We start from the raw sequence: 23,968 nt of genomic DNA, 5'->3' as shown, positions 1-23,968 counted from the left end.
TTCATGTTTAGCACAATTAATTTCAGAAATGAAAAGAAACAGCACCAAATGAGTCAGGAAGAACACAAAAGGATTTTTTTTCACTTAAAATGTTACTTGCAACAAAGTTTTTTTGAGTGTAATTGTTTTTGAGGTTTGGTGGGGGGAGGATGGTTTAAGAAACAGAACAGAGCTTCCCCTCACTTACAGCAGTGTAAACCATTAACTTATTTCTTTTCAAGGTACACCAATGTAAAAGGTGAGAGAAAAATTGTATGCCTTATTATTACAGGTTGTTCAGATCTCATACTTCAACGGACTTCAAAAAAACAACCTCCCTAACACTATGCTACTTTTTTCTGGATAAATGAAATGACAGAAGGTAACTGTCACCTTCATTTTCTCCTCCTTCTGAGCAAATAAATCCATATCAACATTCACACAGTGAACTGGTCAACAAATTTTCCTGTGACACCTACACAAAGATATATCCACACTATCACGTTTTTTCAAGCAAGCCGTGGAGCATGTATTTCAGCTCCAGAAACACCTTAAAAGACACTTCTACTAACAATCCAAACAAACATAATTTTTACAGTCATGAATTCATGAATTCAAACCAATGGTGAACTGAACTTTACAGACCTGCTCACTGAAGGAATGCAATACTCACCAGGCTGGCAATTAACCCTTAACTTCCAACAGTAACAGGCTCTTTCCTAATTAAATTTACAAGTGTGCTCATGGTGGGAAGGAGGCTTATAGTTACAAGCTCCAGACAGATTCAGCACTAGCTACTTCTACAAAGAGCAAATAAGAGGCCTGAACCATGAGATACATCAAACATTTTTATACTGATGATCACAACTTAAATCTGTCAGGTTTTGTCTAAACAAATCTGAAAGCAGCTACTTAAAGTTTAGGCCACGCTGCTTATTTACAAATAGAAACATTCTCAAAATAGCTTTTAGTCACCTTTTTAAAAGTAAGTAGTATTTTATAGCCTGATAGGTTATTTTGCAACAGGTGATTGCAAACTATTGCAAAAGCAATTAAAACTGCCTTACATGGCAGGCTCTTCATTACATTACTCACAATTTAAATTAATACTCAGAAATCACATATTGAGTAACAGCTGTCTGTCATACACTGGGCAAGGAGGAGACACTCCTGAGACAGAGCATTTAGATATCTTTCCAAAATCAAGCTTTTCTTTCTCACCCTTCTTAAACTTTAGAATGATGGACCTTCAAAAAGAAGAAAAGCACAGGTCAAAATTAAGGAAGGGGGGGGCGGGAAATCCTTGAGCTAAAACTTTACAATGTAGAATCAACAATTTACCAAAATACACTATAATTCAATGTACTGAAAATTCTGTTCTTCAAATGGAAGCATATTGAAGAACTACTTTCAAATATTTCATAAAATAAGGCAATGATATGGATCAAGCACTTTTAGGAAGTGATTTAACACTGCACGAAAATGTCACAAAAGAAGTTATGGTCCATGAACAACAAAAAAATTAGGATAATTCTATACAAGACACTTTATTAGACAAATCCTCTTTATCACCACAGTATTTTGCTTACTCAAATCAAAGATTATTTCTGTATTCCTAGAAGAAAAAAAAAGAAACGGAATATACCTAATCCACACAAAATATTTTTAATACACAGAATACAGGACTTTCATTTAAGGTAAATTAAATGTATTTATTTATATAGATGCAATTTCCAAAATTACAATGCATTACAACTCAACAAGCTTCTGCTTTTGCTACAGAAAGGTCCTAAGTTTATTCAACCCATTTAGTCTCTAGAAAAAATTTTTTGCAACTCAGTGAGCATCTAGAGGATACCAAGTGTGTGAAAATATGCAAAATACTAAAGTAAATATCCACATATGAGTTCTATCCTAAATTACAGTCAGAAATTAAATCAGGTGTTATCTAGAAATGTTCAAACCTACCCCACAGCATGCTAAAGGTGCCTCCTAATGAAATATTCCTAACTACATTTGATGAACACCTTCAAAGCAGTGAGTCTGTTTTAAATTAGCTGGACTTCACAGGGATGAAGGCCAAGCAAGAAAACACCTAACTCTTGTACTTTCAACTGAAAAGGTAGTTCTTTAAAGAAGAAGCCTGGAGAACTGTTTTCAAAGTCTGTTCATATTCCAAATGAATGAATATGTGGTCTGAAGGCTCTGCTACAAGGAAGCACTTTAGGGATTATTAAATTCAGACGGTACACACTTTTGTGAAGGTATAAATAGCATGGCTTAAACAAAGCTCTTCACTTCTTTTTAATGGTCTGCTTCAAGTCTGTGTATTTTAAAAGCTCACTCTTAATTTAAAGCTTTGTTTTCTTCAATAGTGGAGAAATGGTTGACATGCAACAAGTAAGGCACTGTAAACAAGCATGAGTAGGGCACAGCCTTCACAGTCACTGTGCAAGCCGTCATTTACACATCTAGGATATGGAATATCTGATGCAGTGATGAATCTGGCAGCAGGAAGTCCATCTGTCATAATGAATTTCTCTCTGAAAACTATTAGCTTTAATTGCAACCAGCAATAAAATCAGCCAAAACCAACCTTAATAAGCCAAGAAGCCTAAGGTGCAGGGGGACTGCCTGCGCTTTACTTAGAAGCAGAAAGCAGTAACTGTCCAAGAAGTCTTCAAAGGTATTTGTGGACAATACAATACAAGTCAATAATTTTCTGAAATACATTGAGTTTCATAAAATTAAATACACCAGCTAGGGTTTTACCAGGTCACAAATGCTATCACTTGAGCCTCAAGCCTGAGGCAAATACACTACAAGAAAGGATATGCATGCCTGCTGATTTACATAGATGCACAAATTATGGTGTTAATGAGTGAAATGCATTAAATAGATTTCTTCTGGTTTGATGCACAGAAATGCTGAGGCACAAGAGAATCCTCAGAACAGTATTTTGTTAACGAATTTCTACAAAATACATTTTGTATCAGAAAAATATTCTATACTCTTACACCTCCTAGGCCCCATTTGAATCAATTCAGTTTCGTTTTGGTCTACCATATCTCTGCAATCTTTTTCTAATGTGTATTCCTACACAAGCTTTACCTTCTAGGTGCAAACTCCCTGTGGTTCAAGTTCCCCTCCTGATACCTATTTCCTATGATAGCAGATGCTAATCTTTCCTTTCACCCTCCAGTGACATGTCCCTCCTAGATCCAGCCTCACCAAAGCCCTTGTTTCTCTCAAATCAGACAAGTTTTCTAACACACAGCCAAGCATCAAGAAGGAACACAAAGAGACTACTAAACAGAAGGGTACAGCCTTATTTGCCCAGAGCAGGAAAAAACCAGACACTATAAGAAAAACTCTTCACTGCAGGTTTGGGGAGAACGTTCCAAGACCTGTCACTGTTGAAAAAGCTGCGTGAAAGATATTTTTAAAGAATGTCACTTAATCCAGAGTCACCAATGAACAAAGATAAATCACTCTTCTGCAAAAGGTTCAGTCTTACAGAGATGGTGGAGTATAATCTCAATCAGGAAGGCTACATTCCTGCCTTTTCTAAAATGTGAGAGTGTTTATAATTTTCAGAGACAAGGTTACAAGAGTTTATGCATTTGAACACCAGCAAAATTACAATTTTTGGAAGTTGTCTCAATGGCTCTATTTAGAGCTTTTGTGTCAAAGTTATATACAGAGACTAAACTGAACACCCGCCATGGAAAGCAGTGTAGGAGTAGGAAGCATCAGCTGACCTTAACAGACAATATTATTGGTCTTGCTGATAACCTTCTCTCCTCTTCCTCTCTCTTTTATATAATTGCACACCAAATCTGAGTTGGAACCCAAAAAAAAAAAAGTACAAAAGAAGAACACACAAATATTAAAGTAAGAAAAATTCCCAGAGTGGGTTGTGTTGATTAGCTGAACAAGCAGAAGATGAAGCTGTGTGCCTAATAGCCAGTCATGTATGGGTAGTGGGAATGTTGCAGCATCCTGTACAACCGTGCAATACTTCATCCACACACCTTAATTTCAGCTGACAATGTCATAATTGTAACTTACAGTACAGCAACATTCCCATTGCTGGAAATGGCCTGTACAGAAATCAGCTGGAATTTCTCTTTTGAAACTAAAATTTTCAGATTCCAGAACAAATTTCTCTGTACCATCACAGGTTTGTTTTTAGATTTATTTTTTTTTTTGGTGTGTGTTTTTTTTTTTTTAATCAGCTTACAGATGTTATGTGTGGAGAAACAAGTATTCACAACAGAGTCATAAATAACTGCAGTCACTACCACAGTAGCCGTTCCATTGAGTGCCAAGCCAAAAGCAGCTGCAATACTTACTAGTTATTTCCTTAACCTGTTTTCCCTCCACACCCAGATAATATATAACTTTGATCATCACTCACTTCAGATTCTGGTTTAGTGTACACAGCACAAGTATTACCATAGTGAGTTAAAATCACCTGGTAATATCCCTTTATCAGTCTTGTTCCATAAGCAGCATATACGATTTACTTTGCAAAGAAAAGGTGAGGCACCTTTTGTTCTGCAACTACAGATAACCCCACCTGAAAAAATTACTGCATAAGAAAGAAGTTCATATCCACAATCGTAAAACAGCCATAGAAGAAGCAGCAGGAATTACTCCTCACCTTGATCCTGCTGACAGCTTCCTGAGCCTGCATCATTCTCACATTCTTGGATGGAGTTTTATCAGAAAGGAGTTGAGTTGAACCAAGGTAATTGGCAGCAAAAATTATTCCATCAATTAAGTCTTCAGGATCGCAAGGTCCAGGAACTGTAATGCAGGAAAGCCATAACTGAAGACAATCATGGTGAAACACAGCAAAAGCAGAACTGTGACAACTTGAGTCTGCACCTGATGGCTGCAAATCCTCCTCTGAAATACTTCAGTTTAGCATGACAAAAAGGTAACTAGTACTTTCAAAGGCACAAAACATCAAACTAACTGTATTAAATTTGCAGTGAACTGACCCTGCCCAACAAACCCCTTCTATCGCTCCCCTCCTCAGAAGGGTAGGAGAGAGAAAATATAATGAAAGTCTCATGGGGCAAGGAAAGAACAGGGAGAGATCACTCATCAGTTACTGTCATGGGCAAAACAGACTCCACTTGTAGAAACCTGTTTCATCTATTACTAATGAAGACAGAGTAGAATAATGAAAAATAAAAACAGATGCTACAACACCTTCCCCTATCCCTCCCTTCTTCTTGGACTCACTTTTACTCTCAATTTTCTTTATCTCCTGCACCCAGAAGTACAGGGGAATAGGGGCTGTAGTCAGTTCATCACATGCTGTCTCTGATGCTCCTTCTTTATCGTGGGGAAGAGGCCTCACATCCTTCCTCTGCTCTAGAATGGAATACCTTCTTCGGCAGACAGTCCTTCAGAACAGACTGCTCTGGTGTGGATTCCATATGGCATCACAAGTCCTGCCAACAAGCCTGCTCCAGGTGGGCTCCTCTCTCCACTGGGCCACATATTGTGCAGGGAGCCTGCTCCAGCCTGGGATTTCCATGGGGTCATAGCCTGCTTTTTTGGGCATCCACATAATCTGGCATGGGGTCCTCCAGGGGCTGCCTGTGGGTATGTGTTCCACTGTGGAGCTCCACTGGCTGGAGGAGCACAACTGTTTTACCAGAGTGTTTACCATGGGCTGCATGGGAACCTCCGCTCTGGCACCTGGAGCACCTCCGGTCCTTCCTACTCCACTGACCTTGTCTTCAGAGATCCTTCTCTTATACATTCCCAGCCCTTTCTTCTCCAGCTGCAGTTGCTGTGGTACAGAGTCTTTTCCCCCTTCTTAAACACATTATCCCAGAGATGCTACTACTGTCACTGATAGGCTCAGCCTTGGCCAGTGGTGGGTCTGTCTTGGAGCCAGCTGGCGCTGACTCTATCAGACAGGCAGGAAGCTTCCAGCAGCTTCTCACAGAGGACACCCTTGTAGCCACCCCACTACCAAAACCTTGCTACACAAACCCAGTACTACATCCCTCCAGCAAAAGCTACAATTGTTAATCCAGCCTGTTTCTCACAATAGCTCATTCTTTTGTGAGTAGGGATCAACTTGGAGCAAAATAACCTATGATTTCTCACTGTGGTAAAGGGACAGACACAGTTACTCAGCTTGCTCCTCTCCCACTAAAAACAGCCTTGCAATTCTCAGACCAACTGTCTCAAGCAGAAAGAGGAAAGGTGCAGTTTCATAGCAGCCATCAGCCTCTTTCTTGTTTATGCATTAACCACAGCTGGTGCAACAGGCAGAACAATCTCCCCAGAATACTCTACACATACCACACACCACAATATTTTTATGCCACAGACCTTTAAAAACAGTAGTCTTAACAAGGATACTGTGGTAAAGTACTGAGTTAAATAAAAATGTTATTAAATACATAGAGCATGGGCTCTCTTGATGGCAAAGCAACACTCTTAGTCCACAGATTCTTAGAGATGCAACACCTATCAACTTCTGGAAAAGTGGAAAGTGACAGGGTGTAAAGAGTTCATAACCAAGCAATGCAAATCCTTACAATGCAGCCCTTATGATTTGTAAGATTTTGATGTTTGGTAGCCTTATCTAAAAATTTTATACATGAAAATGTTCCATTTTGACACTAAGTTAAAACTGTCATGATCCGAAAGTGAATCTGGTAAACTTAAGAAACTTCCTGTTCTTAGAAGTAAGGGAAAACAATTGTTGTTCAAGACAAGTGAGAATATGAATCATATTAAAGAATACTCATGGTAAATATGCTCACATTTTATCACAAAACACCTGTGTTTATGTTTGCCTTTTTTTTTCATCTAAAATCAAGGGGTATCTTGTACTATAAGGTGATGGGGCTTTAAGTTCCAAATTACTAAGAATGCCAATTTTGTTCTAATGATAACATAAAGGACTAACAACCTCTCAGAATGAGCATGGGTAGCTATGGCCTCAAGGAAAAGCAAGTCATTACTATGATTGAAATAAAAAAGAAAGAGCTGGAGACAAATATCACACCGAAACTATACACACAAAGAGTCACACACTGTGAGCAGGATTGTTTCCTTATCATTTTTTTAAATACAAAAATTTATGACTAGCAAATTTAAGATGCTCATCTCCAGAGTGTAGTTTGCTCAGGCAGTATGTACCTCAAAAATTCTCAAAACGAACAGCCACTTGCAAGCACATGACCTAAAGAAATTGAGTTATTTCCTTAGGGAAATTCATGCATCTGGAAGTACTACATATTTACACAGAAATCACACAGCATTTATAAGTGTTGCTATTTATAACTCTACACATTAAGGCCTTTTCACCAATTCCACCACTATACTAAAGAGGTTCAAAACCTTTTATAGTACAATTTCTGATCAAAATGGAAAAAAAAATGGGCAAAGGTAAAAGACTCCAAGAAAGTACATACTAAGCCCCAAAATGACACTTGCTCCAATTGCATCAGAGGTAAACACACAGACAGCACTGCTTTTTTGAATACTTCCTCCTTTTATTATCCCTGGCAACAAAACTATTACCTTAATGAAAACATAGCATAGGTGCTAGCAAATTTTTCTTTGCATTGCTGGTGCATAAACATGGAACATTTGTAATTTTAAGGAAATTTGTGCTGGACCAAGCACCAAGAAAATTTTAGTGTATTATTTTTTTTTTCCTAAAAAAAGAGATAATTACTTTTAAAATACAGACATATATTCCTATACATAGAATATAGCCCCTTGATAGACAGGACTATCAATAGGGGATGAATTTAAATTCTAAGAGAGATCCTTAATTGTTGCAAAATTTCAGTGCTTAGCTATGAACTAAGTGACACTCTGCCCAGACACTCCAAAACAGGCAGCTTCTGTCATAACTGCACACAACTTGTGTTCCTCCTGCTGTATACACAGATGCAGACTCATACAAAAGATAACAGCAGTTCACATGGCAGGTAACTTGCTTTTTCATCTTGTTCCAAAAAAATTCAGCTGTTAACCAAAGCAGATTTTCACTGGCAGGCCTGCCCATAAATCCAGCTGAGATTAGATTGAGCCTGCCAACTGAAATCATTGCCAGACAGAGCACTACAGTCTTCTTGCTTAGTCTGTTTTCCTTGTCCACACACATTCTTATGTGTTGTGTAAACACCATAAAGAAAGCAGTGTTTTAAGTGATACTGAGGGAAAAATAAAACAGCATAACTGATATAGAAACAATGAATGAAACCCCAAAAATCTAAAAGCTCCATGCTTCCAAATTTCTGAAGGAGCACAGTAGGATTTAGCTCAGGTTCTAAATTAGACACAATTTAATCTAAATCCGTACATGGAACCCTAGTAGCTTTTCTGTTCAGCATATAAAAGTAAAATTTCATACATTATAAATACAGGTGAGTTTTTTGATGTGAAAAAAACACTTATAAACTGTAGAACTATCTTACCTTCAACATACGTTGGAAATGAAGCCAAGCTTTTTCTGGACTGTAATTAAGACAAAAAGGATTTCAAACAGAACATAGCATGCACAAATATGCATTAAAATATTCTCCATGCCAAAAAAAAAACCAAACTTAAAATTAACCATAGCTATTAGTAAAGACAGAACCACTCATTATTTTTTAAATTTATTGTTTTCAAGCTCTAAGCACCTACTGGAGTAAATTCAACATATTCCATTTGTGTCAATTTAGTAGACAATATGGTAAGACCAGACTTCACTTACTTGTTGGTCTTCACTAGTGCACTAATTATCTACCAATAGGTGCACTACTTTTAATAATCAGGAAATCTTCCAACTACAAATAAATGCATACAGGAATATAAAAATTGCACTTCACTGGTATAATTCAAGACTGAAGCCATCATTAACAAAATACAGTTATTCATTAGGAATGGTTTTAGATGTATCCCTCATATTAATAGTCCCTACAAAAAGCTTTCTAGGTTTTTACAGGTTATGGCGCAGCCTCTATTCTCTGGGATAACCAGATTCATCATGATCTTAGCAGCAACTGTGCTTACACAGTATGGAGCACAAAAACACATTTGGTAGGACCAGTTACATAAATAGTGAAGGAATAAATAGAATCTTGACCTGTGCATGTAAATACACACACTAAAGTAATACCACACATCCTACTGGTATTTTCTGTGAAAGACTATGAGACTAACCCTTCAGATTCTGGTGGCTACAACTTTCAGTGAGTGAGATTCACCACTTTGTTTAATTAGTAACATAAACCACATACAAAAATTTATCCAAAAAATTTGTGTGTGGCACTATATAATTTGTAATGGATATACTGAAATACCTGCTGCTATCATCAACAGGTAAGCAGATAGTTAATGAATCTATGACTGATTGTACTAACAGTAACTCCTCCAATGACTGCTTAATAGCATTCTATTAAAAGAAAATCTATACACATGATCAGCATAATGCATTAAATCTTCATTAATTTTAGGTATATTTCCAGATTATATACATAGAAATATATGCCTAATTATTTTTCTTTGCAACAGGCAACTTACCAGGGTCTGTGTACTAGTGGAAAACTCAGGTAAAACTAGAAAGGTGACAGTTAGGTTGACTGACTTAACCCCATGGAGTCTTTTCCTTTGTAAGATATGGAAAATTGATATAACAAATAATATTTTTAACCAATGATGCATGTCTTCCTATAAATAAAATTTGTGAATTAAAAACAAAAGGCATGTGACACAGACAACTGAGCCTGTGCAAGCTATAAGTTCTTTTCATTCCCTATGAAAATTACTAAGCCACGTTGACAATCCAAGAATCCTGTACATCAGGTTCTGTACTAGCATCAATGAAGATGTCAATAATCAGTGATCTGTTGCTGCCAACGCATTTAAGCTGCTGTGAGGACACTGACATGCCTTTTCACATCTGTGGCTCTTTCATCTCCTCAGATGAATGCTCCCACAGGACCACCTATCTATATGGACTCCAACAACTGTTTGTAATAGTTGCTGATGTAGTGCTGAAGGGGGCATTCAAACATTGGGCTCTGACAGGCATAGAGGACAAACCCCCTACCAACAAGAGGCAGCTCACATACACAAATACTTTACAAAGTATTTATTTCTTTTTAAGAAGTGAACAAAATCTTTGATACATATTTAGCAACTGTTCAGCACCCTTAACTAGCAACTTATTTTCAAGATAGAGTGGGGCAAACCACCATCATGTATGTCTTTATTCTCACTCACAAATATAATTGTTCTTGTTCATTACCCAGGTAGAAAGGCATTCTACAAAAACCATCAGAAGAGTAAAGTAAGAGGTAAAGTTACCAATAGGTGGAAACCTACACCTTTTAATTTTACATAGCCATGAATAATGATATATCAAGGTCATTAATATTTTATTACTTTCAATCATCTTGTTGCCATCTGCTATTATAAATTTATAGTTAATAAAAAATGTTTCTCTAAGACCTAAAATTCCAGAAATTATCAGGTTGTTTTATCACTTTTATTCTTGCATTAGGAATACTAAAGTGGGAATTATTCCCCATCTGAGGGAAACTAATAGCCCAATACATTCTACAGTGAAACCTGGTTTACCACCACTGTAACTATGTGTAAGCACATCCTAACAATTGAAATCAGCAGCATTTTGTTTGTTTTCCTTCTTTGGAGAAGTTTACTAAAACCTAAAAATAGCTAAAATACAAAATACAAAGTGATAAAGTCTGTAGCAAAGAATGCTTAAGGCTTTAATAAGCTAACATTAAAGCAGAGGAAAACGTAAAGATGTGGTCTATAGTTGAAAACTTAAGAATATGAAAAATTATGGCTTTTTTCAGTCTTTTGAAATTTTTCATTATTTTCTAAATGCAATGCAGACTCGCACAATTATGTACATGTTACAAGCTTTTCTATCCCTTGATAATTGCAAAAGCAAAAAGGAACAATTGGATTATTTGCATTACATTTTTAATCCACTTATAGTAGATCAGATTTTAATTTTGGACAATTACTCATCCATTGGTTTCAGTAACAATATGGTATTTTATTATGGCAGTTTCTAGATCGTTTTCAAGTTTATGAAAAAAGGCAAACAAACCAAATTTTTGCTGCTTTTTCTGTTTACAGAACCTGCCACTCTACCCAAATCCAAATCCTTTTTTCAGATTATTTTCTTTTTACACTATTAGCAATTCCATTCATACTTATTTTGTTTTGGTGGAAGTACTGCCTAAAGCACTACCAGGTGAGGGGAAAAACCCCAAACTATGCAGCTTTATTCTGAGAAGCCTGGAGTCAGGAATTGAATTCTGATTAAGAATCACTTGCAGGCCAGTTTCTACAATGACAAAATATTAAGCAGCATAATTTATAACATAATAATTTAATTTAAGCACTTTTTCATCTGGCTGACAAATACTCTTTCTTAGTGGGTGGAAAAAAGGAAAAGGCTTCTTTGTTTTGTCTCTGCTACAGAGGGGATGTTGGCTGTTTGATAAATCAGTGCCCTGCAGCCTGTCAAACAAATTTAGTGACAGCTGAACACAGAGTCAGAAATGCCACAATAAAAAGTCTTCAGTATGTTAGAAATTCAATTAGACAGCTGGGCAAGCATAAGGTAAAGTTGCACAAGGAAAGAAAAAAGAAGAAAAGGGATTGCATAGGTACAAGGGAGCAAGGAAAATGAAAAGGCATAAGCAGCATGAACCAGACTCTGGCCTTTAAAAAGGTTTTACTCTACCTCTTTATTAGAAGCCTCTGCTGTACTGCAGACATCCTGATGATGTTGTCTGCTTGATGATTCAGCACCACGAGGTGAAGAGGAATCTGGAGATGGAGACTGGACATGGCAAGAAAATCAAAAGTTATTGTGAGTGCCCAATGTAGAAATTATTCTTTCATTTTCTACATCTTATGCTCTGACATTCTAAGAAAGAAAAGGTAAAGTCACTTAAGAGTAAACTGTGATGGGAGACAAGTGAATTGATCTTAAGCAGCACACAGGGACTCAGCTACTCAGCTAAAGTTTATTTAGTGGTCAAACTGGGAGAAATTAATAAAAGACTGAAACTTCCTCATAAGCACATAGGGCCTCAGGCAGTATTAACTGAAGTGCTAAACTAATCTAATCTGAGCAGAGGAAGGTCACAGCGACTGTCCATAAAGGTTATTCTATTATCTTAGAAAACAACTTTTATAAATTGTGCAGATTAATATTGATGTATTCAAATATTTATTAATATATTCAATGGCAATTCAGTACCAGTAATCAAGAGATTCCTAAATCTAGATACAGTAAAGACTTGGAAAATATTCAACAGTTCATGCTGTCAGCTCAGTACATGCTCTTTAGATCAGATTTCCTCATTTTCTCCTTTTTCCATAAACAATTCAGTGGAGAAACTGTCTATGTGATTGATCAACAAATATCTCGATAAAGGGGAAAAATGTTCTGGGAAAGGATAGTCTAATCATAGACAATTCCTAAAGAATGCTAGGAATGAGAAAAAACTGTAGCAAGGTATCTGAAGTACAGAGCAAGGGGCCCTGATATGAGGGTATGACACAAGAACACAGAATGTGGAACTAATGAAGGTGACCAAAATGAAAGAGTACAAAGCTTTAACCCAGAAGGCATTTTTAGAAGCAGATTTTAAGGAGATACAAAATATATCTGCCCAAGCCAAAATCGAAATCCTCAAAAGGGAAACTTAGCATTTACCTACAGCTGGGTATTCAGCCCAATAGCCCTGGCATTCTACACTCTCCTTTAACATAGGAAGAATGCAGCTCTAGCTGTGCCAGCTCAACAGCTCATCCCTGATGGCAAAACAAGTCAAATGCTATTCTTATCTTTTCATAAACAGTATGGCATAGCTTTTCTCTGAGCCAATGAGTCCCATCAGAAAAGGGACACATTTCCAGTGGTCTGATCTGGCAGCAGCTCCACCCTCATGCTCTGCATGTAACTACTGCAGCTGAAAAATTGAGTTCCATGAAATAGTCTACAAAAAACCCACAAAACCAAACCAGGAACAATAACTAAAACCCCAAACATCTAAGTTTCTCTTAGGCTCCCTTAGATTTGAAATGAAACAAAAAAACATAACTCCTTCTCCACTTCTTTCTCTTTACAGACATTCCTCTATCTCTACAACAACTAAGTACTAAAATTATAGTTAACTAATAAATACTTCCAAGAGTTAAGAAGCACGTCTTTACAGATATTTCCTGTGTTAAACAGCAGTCCCTGCATCTCCCTGTACTTTGAATCACTACTGCAAGACAGAAGAAGATGCAGCTGTGAAACAATCCCCAGAAAGCTGGCATGTGGTTGCACCATTAGACTGAAGAATTACTTGCCACACAGAAGCACGTGAGCAGGGACTGTGGGAGAGATACAGGCTCCCTTGAGTCGCTGTGTAATTACCAGTCAACAGTACCACAGTGATGAAACTGCACAAATGGTAACTATTTACCTAAGGAAGAGTTTTCATAGTGCTCACATTTTTATTATTATGCAGTATTCCTGTATTAGGAATAAATTTAAAAGGTGCATTATACTACCAATGCAATTATGGCACCTAGATATTGTAGCATTCAGCTTTAAACAAGAAACAAATCAAGTTAAGCATATGTGTACATGCACACACACAAAAGCTCTCTTTACAATGGCTGAAAACTCTCATATTCACATACTGAAGGATAAAGATTAATGATTTCATTTAGGTCAGATAATTAGCATTAAGAAATTGTGCATCATTTGAAATGTACTAGCAGTTACTCCAGTAGCATTGTAAGCGCCTTTACTCAGGTACTTTTATCCACAAAGTATCAGAGTTATCACATGGCTTTCTATGCGCTCTGTTTCAATGGCTGCTCAAATGTGTATTCTGGGGTAGAAAAATCCCTGCACAACAACAAACAAACAAACAACCCCCCCCCCCCCCCCAAAACCAACCAAGAACCAGAACTACCAAACCCAAATATCAAACATCTCACAAAGTCTGCTGCATGACAGGACATGAGAGCTGCCCTTGAAAACATTTGTACAGTAAAGTCAGTCTTTGAAGAATTAACACTCACTTCTCTTTGACACCAAAATGCATTTTTAGAGGTACTGTACATAATGTACAAGGAAAGAATGCAGTCACAGCAATAACAAGAAATATTTTGATGGATCATAGTGCATAGATAATTTGCACAGCTGCTCTAAACAAAGTCTAAAATAAAGGCTTAACAACTGTTTCACTGCCATATGTTATTAACAAAACAAGTTTTAGAAGCCTAACAAAGTTGTAGTTGGAACAAACACAGTAAGGTCACATGATGCATGCTGTTATTAGGCACAGAGGTCTATCAATGGAATTAGGTTTTTTTTTACATGCAGCAATAAAAAACTGATAGCTATCCCTTTTTCCCTTGAATATCTACTTACATTTTTCTTATGATACTCAACCTGGTACATCCAAAAATTCTCCATCTCAATTTTGGTGTTGTTCGACTAACTAACATGCAACCCCATTCACCTGAGAAACCTTCCTTGCTCTTGTGCAGAGGGATTTAGTAACGGAACTTGTGAAAGGAGAGGATTGTGTTGCATCTAACCTATCCAGGCCAATCAGCTGTTTCCTATACAGTTCATGAAGAGACATGTAACTGACACTGAAACAGAGGAACTTATAAAAGCAGTGTTGTTTTACGTACTTTTAGCAGCAGATCATTGGAAAAGAGTACAGCTGACAGGTCACTAGGTTAGGACAGAAGGGATGAAATCATAGAATCATAGAGTCATAGAATCTTTTATATTGGAAGGTATCTTAGAGATAATCTGAATATCACTGCCCCTGCCATGGACAGGGACGCTTTCCAATACACTGGGTTGCACAAAGCCCCATCCAGCCTGTCCTTGAACACTTCCAGGAATGCGGCATCTGGATAAATTGTGCCAGTGCCTCACCACCCACACACTAAAGAATTTTTAATGGTATCAAATCTAAACCTACTTTGTCAAGTTGAAGAGATTCTCTCTTGTCCTATCGCTACATGCCCTTGTAAGAAGTTTTTCACTGACCAGCATCCTTAAGTCCTTACCTGTAGAGTTGGTCTCAATGAATCCTTCTTCCAGTTTGTGTTCGGAAGTGTCCTGGCCTATGTACAGGACCTTGCACTAGGCCTTGCTGAATTTCATGAGGCTCTCACAGGTCAGGTCTGCCTCTCAAGCCTACCCACGTCCCTCTGGATGGCCACCCTTCCCTCCAGTGTGCTGACTACACCACTCAGCTTGGTGCTGGCAAACTTGCCAAGGGTGCGCTCAATCCCACTGTCCATGTTGCTCACAAAGATGTTAAACAGCACTGGTCATTTTTTGTTTTGAAAAAGGTGGTTTATTCAGAGCTTTTTTATAGTACCATATGTGTGGAAAAATCAACAAATGCTTCAGAAATTCAAGATTCACTTCAACAACAGGACATTACTTATTTGACACTAATGTCTACCTACAGGCATTATGGCACAGGTATGGCAAAGTCTCCTTGTACATTAGCTCAGGAGACAATCAGATAAAGCAAGGGTTTAATTTTTTAAGATTTTATTTATTTTAGAGACAGTGCTCTGAAAAGAACCCATACGCATTAGGAAAAGGTCAAAGCGCTACGGAATCTTCAGGTCCAACGTGCAAGTATAGTCAGATGCATTCTATCACAAGAACTGCCTTTATCAGGACAACCGTGGCAGTCAATCTCCCAGGTTTTAGGCCAACTATGTGATGGCACTGTCCTCTGTCATTTGAACAGCTCAAATTCTGTTCACTAAAATACAGACTGAATCCATAGGTTTTAGTTGGCATAAATACTCATAAAGAAAGAAGCTAAAAGCTAATGATTATTAGTCATTTTTTGTTGAAAATTTGTTTTAAGTACAGTGCTAAAAATGGTGGGCTTGATAAAAATGATACCAACTTAGCACTTTACACATACCTGTAATACTGCAGCACAATCTATGCAATTCAATTTATAATTCTGACATGTGGATTTAACTTTGCACTGTGGCTCTGCCTCTGCACATACTCCATGCACTTACCCATCAGTTTGCTGGGTGGTCCAGGACCTGCCCCCTGTCAGTTTGTGTGTACATGACAGGACAAGATGACCTGAGACAAGGTTACTGGCTGAACTGCTCCTTCAGAACAACACGTCTGATTAACTGTTATAGGACCTCTCCACAGAAGAATTTCAGGCAGCCTAAAGAGATTCCCCCAAAAGGCTCCTCCTGTGCCCAAGACAACTGATAAGCACCACTTGTCATTTTAATTACTGCCCTAGGTAGTTAGCATCTGAACTGAGGGGCTCTGTCAACAGGCAATTGTTGTACCAGGACTCTGATCCAACAGCTGACTCATGCAGTTGCTGCCACAGAAATAACCGATTTGCTTATGGGTAAGACACTTGCTGGCAGTCATCAGAAATTATTCCTGCCTATGCAGATAGCATCACATACAACAGTCTTATTACACATTTAACAAAGGAGGTGTTTTGTATGTAGCTTAAGGCAAACAACAGCAATGGATTAGACATGCTGGAGTGATCACATAGGATCACAGATCAGCTGTATCTAAAAACAAATGCAGTCTGGGAAGTCTTGGTTTGTGGAATTTCCCCTGATCCAGGTGACGATGTCCTGCAAAGACAGAGCCTGCTGTCACTTACCACCATCTGGACAATGAAAAAGAATCCCACTTGAGAGATCAGACTCAGTGCTGGCTGCTTCCTTGAGTACTGACTTCCTTAGCCATAGTTTTACTTCAACTTCCAGTGCAGTTTTATGTGTCAGTCTGAAAAAAATCACTGTGGATTCCTTCTGTGTGTTCAGAAGATTTTAAATACAGCAAGTGCTGTTTTAGTTTTCAATAGCACAGAAAAATCAAGTTACTTTCATCTTTCAATAATTTAAAAATGTAATCAAACAAAGCAATATTCAAGGAGTTATGTATCCAGTGCTCACCATTTTAAAAGCCAGTAACCCATCTGGGAGTGTTTGCCTTCCAGCAGACTAATTACTAAATTTAAGCTTTCTTGTGTATGATTGATGAATAAAATGCTTTGTGATTTAGTTTGCTTTGGTTGTTTGATTTTTGGTTGGGGCACTTGGGGCTTTTTTCCCTGCATAAACTTAAGTCTGGGTCTCTCATAAATGATGGAAAGTGACCTATAGTTTGTGTGCTCAACCGACAGTTTTAAAAGACCTACTCAGAAAAAAACCCAACAATATACTGTCAATAAAAAATCATGTTTATTTCAATTGTTTCCTTTCTCTCTTTTTTCCCCTTAGTGTTTTTATTACTGAAACCTGCTTAATTATTTAAAAGACTTCTCCGTTGCCTTTTAATAATACATTACTCCTGCTGTGGAAGAAGCGAAGCAAATTCATCTCTATGAAAATACTGAGGTATCAAAATTGAGAAAATCCTGCAACTGAGAATGCAAGCATTGAAATAAAATATGCATAGCCAAAAACAACAGAGAAGCAAAACAATGCAGCTCAGTTCTGTTCCACCTGGCAGACTTGTCTTCACCTCTGAATTTCTACTTCACAAATCTAAACCACCAAATATGTGATTTTACTTTGTATTAGGGTTTATTCTAACATCCCACCACCTCAAATGTCTGCAGAGGAACAGAGATTATAAACACTAGTGACAGGGCTTTGCAAAACCAAAATCTTATCATGAAGAAACAAATCATGTCCTGGACATCAACAAACTTGGTTTTCAGATCTGTGACCCCATGGATAACTGAACAGAGCTCAGAAAAAAAGTCATGGTAATTGGTTCTCAAATGGACGATTTCTACCTCCAAACCACTGTTTATTCTGATTATGGCAGAGTTGAAGCAGTCAGCCTGCTTCCACTCTGTTTAATTCACAGCTCAAAAAATGCTACTTGAGTTTTTGAGCCTTTCAGTGCTTTTCTTAGTATGTTTTTGTACTTCCACAACAAGGTAAACAACTCTTCTCAAAGCTCTGTAACAAAGATACTTTTTTTTCCATACACTTTAAATACCAGAATATTTAATCCCATTTTGAATTATCTACTACACAAAACTGCAATCCTTTCCACTCGAACATACGGATGAACATTTATCCTCAAATCCAGATCCACGCGCTGCATGTATTCTATTTATACCTTTAAAATCACAATTTCTGTGCTTGGCTAGGCACATTCACCACAGGTTTCCAGTGGAGGATCTGACAAGAATGATGAGCAAGAGCTAACTTGTCCAGCCTGGAAAAGACAAGGCCTTGTAGCCTTCCAGTGCCTGAAGTGTGCCTAAATAAAAGCTGGAGAGAGATTGCATGCAAGAGCATCTAGTGACACGACAAGGGGGAATGGCTTCAAACTGAAAGAGGGCAGGTAGAGATTAGATACTAGAAAGAAATTCTTTACTGTGAAGATGATAAGGCACTGGAACAGGCTGCCCACAGAAGATGTTGCTTCCTCATCCCTGGAAGCGTTCAAGGCGAGGCTGGATGGGGCTGTGAATAACGTGGTCTAGTGGGATGTTGGAACTAGATGATCTTTAAAATCCCTTCAAAACCAAACTATTCTACGATTTCATGATTTTATGAGTGAACAAAATCTCTCAATTTCACATTCATAAAACACAATCTTATTCCACAAGAATCAACAATGCAGTTCCACAGCCTTTTCCATCAAGGGTCTGTTTCCTGATGCCAGACTTCTTGCAGCTGTGCAGCTCTGATGGTCTTGCTTTGGTTTAAAAGGTTTCTGATAAACAGACTTTGGAAATATATGCCAATTGTACAGATCTCATTTGTGTGGCAAATGTAAAAAAATACTCTTACTGCCTTTATTCAAAATACACTGAGGATTTTTCAGCTTTTATCAAATACACAAGTACAACACCTTCCCCACAAACTCACTGTCTGGACCACCTCTGATTCAAGTGAAAACATGCATCATTAAACCAGGGTGCACAAGGTACACAGCAGCTAATATTCTCCATTGTTAAATATTAAACAGGTACCTCTTTAAACTATTTATTTATTCACAGAAGCCCGCTCCCCGCCTCCTACACCACAGGACTACCAGAGTTTATTACAGAATTGTCCATGGGCAGTGTGAACAATTTACTTTTCTCATACACCTTACCAAACACCTCTTTTGAGAATAAATATCCATGAATAACTGATAATCCTGTGAATAAAACTGGAATCAGTACACACAGATGCAGTGATCTGTATCTTTCTTACTGTCACAGTCATTGCATGTCTTTCCTAACAGTCCCAAACTATCCCTAGCTGCAGGCTAGCTAAATACCTCTAAATTGTTAGCTTCTTAAAATAGTCTCTGGACACTTCTAAATGGCATCCCACCAAACACTCTGCTGTGAATGTACTACCCAAATGCTTGGCCCTGGGGGGTAATAGTCACTTTCTTGGGAAAAAAGGCAAAGAAAGCTGTTGTATTTAATGAGCCTCAACCACAAATCATTCTTCTTGCTTCACTGGTCCCCAGCGGACAGCTTCTAGCCAAATAAAAAGTGACTGTTGTTTGTGTCTAAAGAAATCTTATGAGTTTCAGTATCACATGACTAAGAAGGCAATATTATTAGAAATATTTCCAGGTAAGTTCTACCTCTGAAAGAAAATTTTTTAACACAATTTGAGGATAGTTTTCAAAGTTGACCTGCAAAATAACTGAAGGCAAAAAAAGCACCCAATTTGCATAATTTATCTGCAGCAATTTGATACTTCTGGGGCAAGAAAATGGTGTCTGCCTGAAGGTAAAAACACTCACATTTCCAGGTCAATACTACAAATCAGTCTGAAAAACATCACTGGCATATACCGGTTACACTGAAAAGCCTCCATCTGAGATTCTGCTTTTTTCTTGAGGGGGATAGAAGAACAATTTACAATTAGATTAATGGGCTCCAACTATATTTTTATTACATTGACCACTTATGGTTACTAAGTCAACACAAGCTATTTTTGCCCAACTTACAGCTAAGCAGTTCTAGGAAAGCTGCATTAAAAAAGCAGACACTTTTGAGTTGCCATCTGAATTAAAGAATACACTAAAACAAATATATATCTCTTCTTCAAGGAAAAACAAAATTCCTACTCACTCCCAAGTCCCTTCTACAACAAGTCTGCTCCTCAATCTGCTATAGATCTTCTAAACTATCTGTGCCATTTACTTCTTCCTTCCAAAAACACAGATGCTTTGTACATCTACAACAATCGTTTATCTCTTCGCAAAGCTACAAGAACTGTCATTATAAATCACTGTTTTGATTTCAGCCAGCCCTGAAAATTTCAGTCAGGTTCTTATCTTACATGGTACAAAAAATATTGAACGAGGAATAAAATTTTTCGTGCAAAATGGGAACCTCTTTGTACTTCAATATCTAATGTATGCAGAGACCACTAAAAACACCTGTTTTGCTCACTATATGAGCATACCAGGCTGAGTCATATCAGCACATCTCAGAAAAGTTCAATTCTGCAAGATGCACCTGGATTTTGGAGAGCAGGTGAAGCACCTTCAGAAGAACTTGGTGCTCTCAGGATCCACAACCTAATGTCACCAAGACCATCAGGGCACTCTGTTACAATCAGTTAGGAAGCAAGAGGAAGTTCTTTGATCCTCCAAGCAGTAACAGCATTTTCAGACAATACAGTAAACAAAATGTTTAGAAAAGAGTAATGTGACCTATTTGAAAATGGGGACAGAAATAATTTTAGCTTTGTAAACTTCTAAAGTTAAATTCAAAATAATTCCACACAAAATAATCTGGGAAGATTTCTTCCCTCACATGACTGCAAATCAACTCTGTAATAGATATAATTTTAAAAATATTTGTAGAAATAACTTTTGCAATATAGTTGTTTGTTTGGGCTTTTTTTAAGGTTCAATTAGATTTTCTATTAAGAATCAAGAAAAAAGCCCTACAACACCCTCATAACTATGTTTCCAACAGTTTTGCAGGAAAAAAAATCTGGAAGTATGTCTCAATCAGCTTGCATGTTTTTACAGCACCCCAAACACCATGCTCCAAAAATCTCTTCCTATCTGTAGAATACTAGCCTTCCTCATTTTGAAGACAGATAAACAAATCAGAAGCCTGTTAAAGATATACCTGGCATGTGATCTTTTTTCACCATCTGAATTCCCTTTGCATTAACTGAGGTGTCTTGAATAGTCCATGCATTCCTAAAATGTCACAATAATTCAGTCTAAAATACCAAAATAACACACAAGAAATTCTACTTCTGCTGTTTTTCAAAACAAACAAACAAACAAACAAAAACAAAAAACCAAACCAACAAACAAAAAATCAAAAAATAAACCCCAAAAACAAACAAACAAAAACCCAAAAAAAACAAAAAAACCCCAACCAAACCCAAACAAAAGGTCACAAAACCCATTCCACAGCAATATAGAGGAATGGAGCAATGTTTGCAGGTACTTGTCCTTGAAATAATAACATAGGAACATGTAATAGATACTTCTTGGTTAGTAAATTAAGCCTACCAGCTCTTTTTGTATCAGGCATAAATTTAACCCCTTTAACAGTTGTTTATGAGTTTACTTTATAAAATAATACAGAAAACTTGCAGTAAATATTAACTTAAAGACAACTGGAACCCCAGCCTGGTAGACAACCCTGATCCAAGTTAAACTTCATGCCAAAAGTACAAAATTTCAGAAATGCTAATGCTTAAATCTGAACAATTGCCTTCAATAATCAGGTCACTGTAAATACCACTTTGCAGTGATAAGGTAATACACTGAGGTCCATAATACACTGAGTTCTAGAGACTGCAAGTTGACATGGAAGTTTTCTAGAAAATGAATCGGAACTTGATATAATCATAAAGAATATTACCAGATTTCTGACAGAACTGTTGGGACTGTTACATGACAGAACATGAAACTTAGAAACTTAAAAACTTAAGAGTTAACAAAAGCATACGAAGATAGACAGTAGAGAACTGTTTGGTTGCTATTCTAAAATATATTGTGGCAGTAAAAAAACATAACAGCATTTGTTTCAAAAAAGACACATAAAGATCTTCATGTGACAAATTCTTACACAGCATACCGGGGGTCAGCAGCGTTAAATAAAGAAAAATCTGGCTACTTGATAATGGACATTTACTTCTCTTATGCTCTCCAGGGTACAAATATAAAACAAAGCACTTTTTCAAGAACGAGACACATAACAAGGATATAATGCACCCTCTCTCACTGCCATGCACATCACAGTTAAAAGAATTAGACACATATAACCTGAGAGGTGAAAGCTTTGTGTACTCACATCCCCATCTAGTGGCCTCTGGTCGTCAGAATCCCTGGATGGACTGATGTCCTGTCGCATCACCCAGATAGGCTCCTTAGGTTCATCAGGGGTATAAGGAGAACGGATGGTCCTCGTCTTCACTTCCTCAATAGCCTCTTTAATATCCTTAATGGCCAGTGAAATTGCATCTCTTTTTTCCTTGCTGTACCTCTGTACAGATTCTCCTGAGCTGGATGTAACTCGAGAACCAGATGTTAGCTGGCCATTACTTTCATGCCCACCACTGACAAGAGCCTGGCCATGCTCCAAACCTTGCTCTGACTCTGGCATGTCTTCAGCTGCCTTATCTAAGCTCTGGGAGCTCATGCTCTGCTTCACCTCTGCTACAATCTGATCAATGTCCTCCTCTTGTTCGTAACTATCCATTCTTGGGTAGGGTGCAAACTCTGCTTCCTTTTCAGGGCTGTCAGACTCTCCGTCAGACCGTTCATCATAATGGTGAAGGCGGGCACCGAGTGCCTCCTTGCGGTAATTGTCAGCTTCCTCCCTCTCCCGCTCATACTGCTGGATGCCCTCCCTAACATCAAGATCTGGTGTCTCTCCTATTTCCTCATACACATGCTCCTGCAGCCCATAGTCAGCGTAAGCTTCAGCATACTGTTCATCCTCTCCTCGGTGGAAGAGGCGATGCGTGTAGACATAACCCGAGTAGGCTGCGTTCATGGCTTCCTCGTGCTCGATGGAATGGAAATGTAAGTGATTAGGCAATGTTCGGTTGTGAACGGCCTCGCCATGCTCAGCCTCGGCATTCTCCGTGTACTCCTCGGACTCAGGCCTGTACTGCACTGCATATGCACTCTCATCCTCATTTTCCTGCACTCTCTCGACGTCATAACTGTCCTCCACTGCGGCTATCACATCCCCTTCTGCAGTATCCGTGTGATTGTGGAAACCACTCTCAGTGCTGGCTGACCGAGCTAACATGCCTTCCTCCTCCTGCCCAGACAGGCCCACGTGGCTGCTGTTGGTGTGCCTTGGGTAGCGAACTGCATACCTCTGTTCCTCCTCCACCTCTGAGTGCTCCAGGTCAGCTTCCACTGACTCACTCACTACTCCGTTTGCTGGCTCTTCACTGATCTCCCCCTCAGGTGGTCCAACCAAATGGTTCATGGCAAATTTTGGAGAGTAGGTCACTTATTCTGCTGACATTTTGTCTATCACAGCTGGAAAGAAATAAAAAAAAAAAAACAAACCAAACTCTGACATCACTCCCAATAAAAAAGTGGAGTTAATAAACAGAAGCAACAAAATACATCCTTCCTTCCCAGAAGACAAACATTTGACTAAGCTCTGCAGTCAGGTAATAGACAGCCCAACAGTATCATCTCCCATGCAAATAATCTCCAACTGCAGCAACCAACAACAACACCCTTGGGGACTGCACTTCCTCCTTCCATGGACAAATTATTTATGGAAGTATCATTTCCAAACAACCCCTTGCAGATACCTGTATACGCTGCAGTGGCATTGCAAAGATGCCAGCATATTAGAAAAGCTAATTTTTGCCAGGAGCTGAACCATGGCAGAGATGACAGAAATATTTCAGCTTTGCTCCCACACTTTCCCCACAGATCACTAACCTG

At 38.2% G+C, this 23,968-nt stretch overlaps 1 protein-coding gene across 2 annotated transcripts in view; it reads right to left on the bottom strand.

Annotated features, from left to right (window-relative positions):
• APBA1 (amyloid beta precursor protein binding family A member 1) overlaps positions 1-23,968 on the bottom strand; it is an 86,814-nt gene that overhangs the window by 19,912 nt on the left and 42,934 nt on the right. For both annotated transcript variants that reach the window (XM_038123357.1, XM_038123358.1), the window contains exons 2-5: positions 22,344-23,548; positions 11,741-11,839; positions 8,448-8,487; positions 4,646-4,791 (exon numbers count right to left, since the gene is read on the bottom strand). In XM_038123357.1, coding sequence (XP_037979285.1) covers positions 4,646-4,791; positions 8,448-8,487; positions 11,741-11,839; positions 22,344-23,495 — 1,437 coding nt within the window. In that variant the 5' untranslated portion in view covers positions 23,496-23,548. The remainder of the gene's footprint in view (positions 1-4,645; positions 4,792-8,447; positions 8,488-11,740; positions 11,840-22,343; positions 23,549-23,968) is intronic.

The sequence above is a fragment of the Motacilla alba genome, chromosome Z (assembly GCF_015832195.1).
Source record: "Motacilla alba alba isolate MOTALB_02 chromosome Z, Motacilla_alba_V1.0_pri, whole genome shotgun sequence".
NCBI lineage: Eukaryota > Metazoa > Chordata > Aves > Passeriformes > Motacillidae > Motacilla > Motacilla alba.
The sequence above is the reverse complement of the archived record's forward strand: the minus strand, read 5'-3'. Positions and strand labels throughout refer to the sequence as shown.